The sequence below is a fragment of the Athene noctua genome, chromosome 21, assembly GCF_965140245.1.
Source record: "Athene noctua chromosome 21, bAthNoc1.hap1.1, whole genome shotgun sequence".
In the NCBI taxonomy this organism is placed as follows: Eukaryota; Metazoa; Chordata; class Aves; order Strigiformes; family Strigidae; genus Athene; species Athene noctua.
In genome coordinates, this window is record NC_134057.1 from 4,491,194 (window position 1) to 4,501,111 (window position 9,918).

Below are 9,918 nucleotides of genomic sequence, written 5' to 3' on the forward strand. Positions count from 1 at the left end.
CGAGGTTTGAGCAAGGGTTTAGGCAGCCCCTAACACAAGGCTCGGGGGTGCTTTGGTTGCCCCAGCTTGCAGACGCCCCACTCCATCCCTGAGGCAGAAGCACGGTGCTGGGTGAAGGGTGTCCTCCGCGCGCGGGGTTGCTCGGTGAGCACTGTCTTGCCCCATTGCTGGTGGCTGCGGCTGCTCGGCCACAGCGGCAACGAGAAGGGGCTGGAGTGGGTCTCCAGCTCAGGTTGCGTCCCTCGTGCTTGTCCCACAGCTCAGGGACATGTGGCAGCAGAGAGGTGGCGGCGGAGGTGCTTGATGAAGTCTGCTTGGGACTGTGGCAGCACACGGTTAATGACAGACGCAGGGATCCAGCCCTTTGGGAGAGAAAACACCCCAAATTTGGTCCTGCTGGGTCAAAGAGAGTTGGGGCGCACATCCCAGGGAGGTGGGTGCATTTGCACACTGAGATGCGTACCCCTTGCTGTCCCACCCCAAGTAGCGTGGTGGCACTTGCCTTCAGGTCCATGCTGAGGAGCCAGGTCAAGCGGGTGCAGCCGGGGTCCCCTGCCAGTGGCTGCAGGACGATGCAGCTCAGCCGGGACTCAGCCCTGTGGTGGGCAAGGGAGCAGGCAGTGAGGGTCCACCCCAGGGAGGAAAAAAAAAAAAGTGTGTAAGGAGATTTTGTGTTCAGTTTTGGGCCCCTCACCCCAAAAAGGCCATTGAATGACTCGAGCGTGGCCAGAGAAGGGCAACGGAGCTGGGGCAGGGTCTGGAGCACAGGTCTGCTGGGGAGCGGCTGGGGGAACTGGGGGGGTTCAGTCTGGAGAAGAGGAGGCTGAGGGGAGACCTCCTGGCCCTCTGCAACTCCCTGCCAGGAGGGGGCAGAGAGGGGGGATGAGTCTCTGGAGCCAAGGCCCCAGCGCCAGGCCCTGAGGGAATGGCCTCAAGCTGCCCAGGGCAGGGTCAGGCTGGCTCTGAGGAAGGATTTCTGTGCAGAAGGGGCTGTTGGGCGTTGGAATGGGCTGCCCAGGGCAGGGGGGAGTCCCCATCCCTGGAGGGGTTGTAGAGTCGGGTTGACCCAGTGCTGAGGGATCTGGGGGAGTTGGGAACGGCCAGAGTTGGATTAATGGTTGGACTAGATGATCTTCAAGGTCTTTTCCAACCTAGGTGATTCTGTGAGAGCCCAGAGCAAACGCAACAGGGAGGTAGCTCTCGGCGTGCCTCCCTTGCCATGCCTGGTGCAGCAGTGGTCTCCCCCCTGCAGGGACATGATACCTTGTGACAGTAATTTTCGGGAGGGGCTTTACCTGATGCACCCTTCCTGCAAGGGCAGTGGTTCGATGTGGGTGGCAGTGCCCACCAGGTAGATGGCCGTCTCCCTCCTCCCACGGTGCCGCACGCTGACAAAGTCCCGCTGGCCCACCAGGTTGCCCGGGCTGGGAGCAGTGACTTCGTGTGTCACCAGTGTGTCCGTCCCGACGCGCTGCAGCACCTACCAGAGCAAGAAGTGCCCCAGGGATTAGGCTTCTTGTGGTTGCTCCTCTGGGGACATCCCCACCACCCCCTTACTCCTGCCCAGGGGATGTGAAGCCACCCTGGGGACAGTAGCGTGGGGTCGCAGCATGAGCAGAAGCAGCAGCAAGGTGGGGGCTTGGGGCTGGCACCTGGTGATAATTACATCCCAATCCCCTGCAGGCTAGTAAGGAGGAAAGCAGGTGATTTTTGCAGCCTTTTTTATCTGGGACAGGACTCAATGCTATTTCTTTTTCTGAAGGGACAGAGAAGTGGTAGTAATAACCAAGTAGAGGCTGGGTAGCATCTGAGCCAGCCCAGGTGAGCTAGGGGAGGCTTTCCGAGGCTGGCAGCTTGCTTAGGGATCTGCTGTGATTTAGGAGCTGAGAAATAAGGCAAATAATACACAACAGAAGCCCAAGACAACACATAAGCTTCCTGGGGGTGCCCCTGCAGTGTGGTATATTTGCTTATGCCTCTTTTTTTTTTAGCTGCCTGATTCCCCTGAACAAATTCTCCCCTGACATTGAAGTCTGAGCAACATCGGGGTCCCCCAGCACAGAAAAACCTCTGTGAACAGGCACTGTGCAGAAAAGAAAGTTTGGAAATGACATGTTCCTCAGTGTCATGCAAAGCACATCTTCTCTCCCTGGGGTGATATCCTGCTCTTGCAGGAGTGTGGAATTAGCTTTAATCCTTCAGCGATCTTAAAAACCTCAATAAATATGATTTTTTTTTTTTTTTTTTTGATCCTACAACCCTGGCAATGCAAAACCTCAGACCATTTGCTCGCGATGGCATCACTCACCACACCTGCGGTGCATCCCTCCCCACCTCACCTTCACCCGGCTGAGGGTGGGGTTCCACTGGGGCATTTGCTCAATCCTGTCGAACAGCTCCCGGTGCAGCTGTGCCACCGGCACAGCCAGGACCACCTCTGCCCGAAACACCTTGCCCAGCCCGGGGAGGGCAGTGCTGGACACAGCGGCCCCGGCGTCCTGGGAGGGCAGAGAGCCTGCATCAGCCCCAAACACCCCGAGAGGCACCGGCTACGCGCTGAACACCTGGCTAATAAATCATCCCAGTTCTCTTTTCAACCACTGCCTGCTTTACAGGCGAAAGCTGTTATATCTAAATCATGCCACTATGATTACTCTTTTTTTTTTTTTTTAAAGCTCCTTTCTAGTTAAATTAAACAATTCAGCAAACAGCTTAATGAACAAACACTGTAAATAACAACAAAGTCGCAATCTGTTGGGCTTTTCTGCAGAAATGCATCATGGCTTTCCCTGGGAACATGATTATCTGAGTTTCCCCTTCCAAGTGTTTTCCTGCTGCCTATTTACCTTGCAGATTTGCTTGCAAACGTGCTTAATGAAGACTTGCTTGGAAACTCTCTTTGCTGTGCATGCTTTTGCATGGCATTTCTCCTGCACCTGCCGTTACCCTTCAAGCAGGATAAGAGAAGCAAACCTCCCCTCCCCAGACTCATTTCTCCTCCCGAGAGCTTTTCTGATGTGAGGCAGCAAAGGCTGGAGGTGGCTGGGCTTACCAGCAGCGTTTCGGTCTGCCAGCTGGTGTGCTGCTGCAGGATGCTCAGCGCTCGCTGCAGGGCCGTTTCTCCCTGGGTGATGTAGGAGAGGTCCACGCTGGAGAACCGGCTGGGGCTGACGTCTCCGTCAGGCTCTGGGCACACGGCTGGAGGAGCAAGGCAGTGATGTGAGAAGCTCCCCCTCCCCGCTTTGCCTGCGCACACAGCTGCAGGCACAGAAGTGCAAACGGAGCCAGAGCAGAGGGGTTTGCTGACCCAAGTCTGGGCTCTTACACCGCCGTTTCCATCACGCAACTAGTCCCCTCTTGGGCTGGGACATGTCTTGGTGCAGAAAACTGCTCTCAGGAGCATTTCTGGCATTCGTTTGCTGTGTCTGTGCTGACTGCTTGGAAAGCTTTTTGAAATTGCTTTCCAAATCAATTCCCAGTAATACCGTGGTACAAATTGCACGTGGCTTGGGCATTATTAACATTGCATAGGCAGCCTTTGGACCAAGCTACACTTCAAAAAGAACAGATGAATTTGCCAGTTTTCAGGTCTTTAGGTAAGTGATGGAACTAGAGACACAGCAGACATGCAGCAAAACACTGTTAAGCGCCTGTAAACTCTAATAAAACCTGTGGATGCCTGTATAGTGAGCAGATGTGATTTACCTTCCCAGAATCTCAAGGTCTCTCTGCTTGCCATCAGTACAGAGAATGCTTTTAAGCTACCAGAGAGCTGGAGACCAGTCTAGCAGTGAGAAGACAATTAACTCTGTCCCCCCAAATATGGGTCAAATTATATGGAGAGGGGTGCATTTTAATACGCATCCCTCCATCATGTGTTGCAAGGGGGTTGTGAGCAGGGGTAGGAAATGTGGTACCCAAGCATCTGGGCTGAGCTTACCTGTCTCCTTTCCCATCAGCCTCTGAATATAATGAGAAATTTTGGAAGGTGAGCGATGGGATCCTCTTACCACCAGCTCCCTGACGTCCTTCTGTATTGCCGCAACGGCTGTTATCTTCAAGCCTGGGGGAGAGACACGTGGGTTTTGGTGAGCACAGAACACGTGAGGAAGATGCCGTGGTGCCCCGCGTCTCTCCTGGAAGTTGGTTTGTGGCTAAGACCAAGCCTACACTCCGCATGATACAATGCGCGAGGAAAACAGATGCATAGACGTGACATTTCCAAGGGAGCACCTCCCAAGGGGATGCCCATCAGATGCAGACTTAGCACCTCCTTTCGGAGTCTCTTTTCTGCCTGTTTTTCCCGAGGTCGGGGGAGAGGTGAGCAGTGCTTACCGGGCAGGCAGCGGAGGTGGTCGTGGGCGATGCCGCAGCACAGCTTGAGGGTGGCCTGGAGCATGGCGCGGGAGCGGGGCTGCTGCCAGGAGCTCGCTGCATCCCGGCGCGCTTTTATAGCCGGCCCGAAGGACGACACCTGATGATAGGACCACGCTGCCAAATAGCAGCTGGGAATAAGGAGTGCTCAAGGACAAGGCAAGCGAGAGGAGGGGCCGGAGGGAAAGGCCACGCTTCCCTCTGAATGAGCACTCCCTGCCTTTCCTCCTGCCCCGGGCGGGCGGCCGTGAATGAACGTGTCCCCACGGCACGGCTGGGGAGGGACACTTTAACGGTCCCCAGTGCCACTGTGGTGGCAAACACAAGCTGGCAAAGGCAACCGGGTGCACTGGCATGGAGGGAAGGATGGAGTTCAGTTGAGAGCAGTGTGGCTTTGCTCTTGGGGAGCTGCTGTTAAAGCCATGCTCATGCAAAATGGTGCTTCTTCCCGTGGAAACTTCATGGGAGTTATGGTGGTAACTGCTGCTGTTGTAACTCCTCGGGTGACTCCTTGTTTTCCTCTTCCTTACTTTACTCCTACCTAATCCTCCCCTGCAGACCTCTCTGTTGCTCACAGTGATAGTGGGACCACTATATCTTTTGGCATGCAGTTATTCAGTCCTTCCCCTTGTGTTTTGTACAGCCTCTCTTAAAAGGTTAAACCCAAAACCTACTAGCTCACTCCTTAAAATACAGCCACGCTGTATTCCTCTGGAAATATCTGCTTTTTCAAGTGCTTGAAAATCCTGTTTCATTTTTACCATGGAAAGGCTTTCCCACACATATGTAGCCAAGGGGTCGGATGCTTCTGTTTCACACAGCATCACTATGGCTCACTTTACCCTCAGCCTCTGAGGCTGCAACAGCCAAAAGAGTTGTCTAAGGAGACCAGGAGGGGTTTTTGACTTTAAAAGGGAGAGACACCAAGGCTTGCAATCTGGTGTGGTTGTGGCCAGTGGGTTTCTTGCTAGGATGGGAACAGTCCTGCTGTGGCTGCTGTGCAAGCACTGCAGGCCCCTGTTCCCTGGCAGCTCTGGGGCTGTCACAGCAGGGACAGTCTGGTGAATCTATACAGTATCGCATGTTGCTTTAATACACGTATTATTAGGAGTGGAGTAGCAAGAGATACCTGTGGATGGCTTCTGGGCATGGCAGAATAATTGCAAGTGAGGGTAACTGAGTAAGTAGGAAAAGCAGTGATAAGAAACAACTGTTTTGACCCAAAGCTGATGGAATTAAATACGGTTTATGGCTCACGGTGCTGAGTCCCTTTGGGTGAGTGCTCACTCCCAGGAGCAGCCACTCACTGATGGAGTGACCCTTGCAGCCTGCCCAGCATCCTGGCAGCTGAAAAAGGCACAGCCCCTGCCGAGGGATGAGCCAGAGTAGGGGCTTGTCCCCGTGTCACCCCTCATAACCTTGTCCCACATGGGAGCTGGGGGCTCTGGCTGTCTCTCCAAACATGTTCTGTGCTGCTAATATATTTTTTTCCTATAGCAAGCATCACATCCCTTCAATACTCTCACTATTGGCGGGGGTGGAGTGGGTGGGACAATTTCCTAGGAAAAAACTTCAGCTTGTTTCCCCACGGGTTTTAGCCCCGCTGTGCTGGAGGGCTTTATCCCAGCCCTGTGGACTTGTTGGCTCAACTCAGCCAGTTCCCAGGCTCCCCACCTGGCTCATCAGCCCCAGCCCTGAGCTTTTCACTTCAGCTTTTCCTCCAGGGATAACCTCATAGCACATCCACTGTGGCTTGCCCAGCTGTGTCCCATTACAGCTTCACAGCTTTCTCCCTCCATTCCTGATTGCTGGGCAGGTTGTAACAGCAGCCCCCTGCCAGCTGCTGCTCCTTAGGTGCTCTGCTGCTTATTTGCAGTCTGCTCCAGGGTGGCTTCATATGTGGTAGCACCAAGAGAAGTGCCTGTGTGTGTCCTATGCTTGTAGGAGACCCTTGTGGGTGTGCCTGTGTGATGTGTATGACCCAAAGCAGCTGCAAGCTTTGCAGGGGTGTGCACTGTAGCCCAACTGCAGCTCTGTGGGAGATTTGTTATTGCCAGAGCTCTCTGTTCAGTGCTGGGATTTACTCTGCTGCTTTGGTGAGTTGCAAGCTACTTTCCTGGATTTTTATGGGGGCTGGGGTGTCACTGAGGCCCAGCAGTTGGGAAATACATTTTTTTTTATTTTTTTTTTTTTTTTTTTTTTTTTTTGCAAGCTGCCTAGGAAGGGGAGAGCAGTGGCTGATAAAAGAGCTGCCCCAGTGCTTTAAACCTGCACCTCCGCTAGCTCCCAGGGAGAGCTGGTCCCTGCCAATGGTCTCTCCTCTCACACACATTCCCCTCACTTTTGTGCATGCTTTCTCATGTTAGTTTTGTCTCTGCAGAAAGCTGTAATAGACAGGCAGATAATGTTTTATCGCCTCATTTGGTGAGTGGTGCCCATACTCTCCCCTGAGGGCTGTACGAGATGTCCTGGGAATAGAGTGGCTTACAGGGGAAAAGAAAAATATCAGAAATTGCCTGTGATGGCAAACCTGGAGGCTGGGAGAGGATGGCACTGCTGCACGAGAGCCCAGCTCAGAGTGGTGAGGGGCTGCCATGGGTCAGCCCTGGTGCATCGTCTGCTGATGCAAGGGTCCCACATCCTTGGGTGCTGCTTGTGGGACACCCCAGGGTGCTGTGCACCCAGCCCCTGCATGGCCACAGCGGAGCGGTTTTGGCCTGACATCTCCACCGGGTTTGGCTACAGCCACTGGAGGTCACTGCTGATCTGCAGCTCCACATGCAAAGCCACTTTTGGAGAGGTGGAGAGGAGCCCTGCTCCCAGGTGCTGCCTCTAACCCCCTGCAAAATCCCTGGGAGCTGGGTGGTTGTTGGCATGTAGGACCCCCACTAGAAATAAGATCTGGCACCCCCAACCCTCCTTATTATCCTCATCTCCTGCTCCTGGATGCAAGGACCCTTTGGGAACCCATCACTTCTAGTTGCAGAGCTCAGTGCAGGACCTCCTGGGAGGGATGCTGGTGTGGGGAACAACCTGCAGCTCCCAAGAGAACAGTACTGCCAAATGTGAGATGCAAATCTTCTAACCCGTGCTTTGGGATGCAACAGTAGAATTTCAGCAGCTAATTCTTCCCTTGTTGTTCTTGTCAAATAGTCTGTAATGAAGTGAGCCAGTAGGAATAATGGACTTTTGAAGGAGGATGCTATTGTTTCTAATCTTTGTGGCCAAGACCCTTTCTACCCCCTTTGACAGAGGCAGCTCAGTGCCCCACATGGTGTTGCATTCCAGCTCTGTGGGTGCAGTGCTGTCAGCACTGGGGTTTTGGGGCTGAAAGGTCCCTTCTGGGAGGGTTTGAATCATTGCCAAAGAAATGGGTGATTTTTACAGAAATGCCAGTGTCTCTTTGCTATCTCTTGCTGCTTGAACATCCAACCAGAAATGGAAAAAAAAAGTCTCCAGAAGGAACCTGGGAAACTTTAGGGTTCACTGGTTCAGCAGGAGAGCAAAACTTCCAGCAGCAATGCAAACTGGTAAAATCCCCATTGAAATGTCCTCACCATTTCCAAGGGGGCTAGAAACACATTTCCAGCTCCAATCTCAGGTATAGCACCTGGCCCCTCTGGCAGGACAAGCACTGTCCTTCAGGACTAGAAGTTCAACCAATTTAGGGTAATGCTGTTGCTCAGCATTTAACTAAAACCTGCACTAGAATCTTTTGGGGTCTTCACACCCCCTGAACAATGATATCTCCTTGTCTGCAGGTAGTAAGCAAACCTCACTTACTGTTTAGGGCAAAACTGATCTTCTATCTGCTGTAAGAGCTCACCCATCAGCAATACTACCCTCTCCCTGTCCCAAAGGGTAAGGGCTGGTGTTTTCTGATTTAGACTGTGCAATGCAAACCTCAGCTGAATGACAAATCTGCCTTTCTAAATCTCCTTTGGATGAGAAGGGGAAAGGAGAGCAATGGAAAAGGTCCTAAATGGCAGGTGGGTGCCTCCTGGATTTGACTGAGGAGCAAATGCTGAGGCTGTGAGGTTTTAGGTCCAAATAGTGCTCCCCAAACACCTGGTAGAGCAGCATAGTTTTGGATGGGGATTAAGGCTTGTGCAGGTCCATAGATGGTCACAGGGGTGATACATGTCAGCAGAGTTTATAGCGACTCAGCATGTAAAACATAGTTTGAGTCAGCCCAAATCCTGACTGTAGGACCAGAGGAGTGGGAAATAATGGGATGCTCCTGGTGAAAGGGTGAAGATGGGGAGCAAGCAGGACTCCGAGCTGCTATCAGCAGCTTAGCAGAAAGCTGAGCAATGCAACACGGGTGATATGGTTTCCCTCCTCCCACGGTCATGCAGGGATCCTCCTGTTCAGACCCGAGGGCAAGTCCCAGGGCAATTACTCTCCGTGTCCTTGAGGCCTGCTCTGAGCGAGACTGCTCTGTAATCAGCAAAGCCTTGATGCAGGGGAAGCCCTGATTTTAAGCAAAGTCTTGGATGCTCTCCAATACCTTTGCAGAAGTTGCCAGGAGAGGATAAGGCAGCGTCTTTGGCCCTATGGGAACCCTCTTGCAGGGTTGCCATCATCCTTAACGGTGCTCTGGGGGTTTCTAGGAGCAGAGGCAGCCCTCACGTCCCTGTCTTTCAGCCTGATGGGCCATTTAGCTGTGTGTCTCTGGGGCACCCTAAATACGGACCTAAAAAGCATCTCCTTGAAGTGCTTTGGCCATGTTGTTCTTGCTGGAAGTGCCTGTGCTATGGGAGCTGCTCCTTGCCTCTCTCCTTCCCAACTCTGTGTCCAGAAAAGCTAAGAGTCAAACAGAGAAAATATAAAAATACTTTGCATTTATTTCTGTACATAATCAAAGCTCTCATACTTAGTGTCTCCATATGGAAAAGCAGACAAGTGTCCCTCCTCACCTCCCCCGAAACAGGAGACTCAGTGCTATGATGTCAAGCTCATAATTAAAAAAAAAAAAAAGCTCAATGTCCCTATTTTTTAGTAAAAAGCATGTTTTATAATTAAAAAAAGGGGCTAAAAATATTTCAAAGGCACATTCTTATGAGAAAGGAATTAAGAAACACTGCTTTTTCCTTACGAACTTCCCTCCAGTGCTGCAGAGGTGTTTGGTGGTTGTGGCTGATAACAATCCAACTTGAGAATGCAAAACAGAAGAACAATATTTACTTGGAGCTAATTGTAATTTTCACAAATGGTCACCCAAAGAGCCCAAATATCAGCAGAAAAGGGAAGCTGCTGTATCTCTTTGTTGCTGGAACGCTGCCTTCCTGCATGTAGTGTTCAGGCAATCTTATCTCCATCTGCCGCCTCGATTAAAAGAGAAGGGGAACTGCTGTTCGGGCGATAAGAGAGGCCAGAGGCTTCTCCATTAATATGTAAACTTCGGATCAAAAACGAAGACGAGAGGCTCTAGGCAGAAGTAATCTCTTAATAGATGGGTTTTGAATCTGCATGCACCAACAAAAGGCATGTGCTGGCTTCTGTAAAGAGGAGGGAGGGGATGGGATGGAGGTGTGACCCCCC

General features: G+C 52.1%; 1 protein-coding gene across 1 annotated transcript; it reads right to left on the reverse strand.

The window, feature by feature from the left end:
- Positions 1–260: 260 nt before the first annotated feature.
- Positions 261–4,399, reverse strand: LOC141968925 (steroidogenic acute regulatory protein, mitochondrial-like). Its single transcript, XM_074924184.1, has 7 exons — positions 4,336–4,399; positions 3,941–4,063; positions 3,053–3,198; positions 2,340–2,498; positions 1,296–1,480; positions 503–596; positions 261–362 (listed from the first exon to the last, which is right to left on the reverse strand). Exons 1-7 carry the CDS (start codon positions 4,397–4,399, stop codon positions 261–263), a joined length of 873 nt encoding a protein of 290 aa, XP_074780285.1.
- Between the last annotated feature and the right edge of the window lie 5,519 nt (positions 4,400–9,918).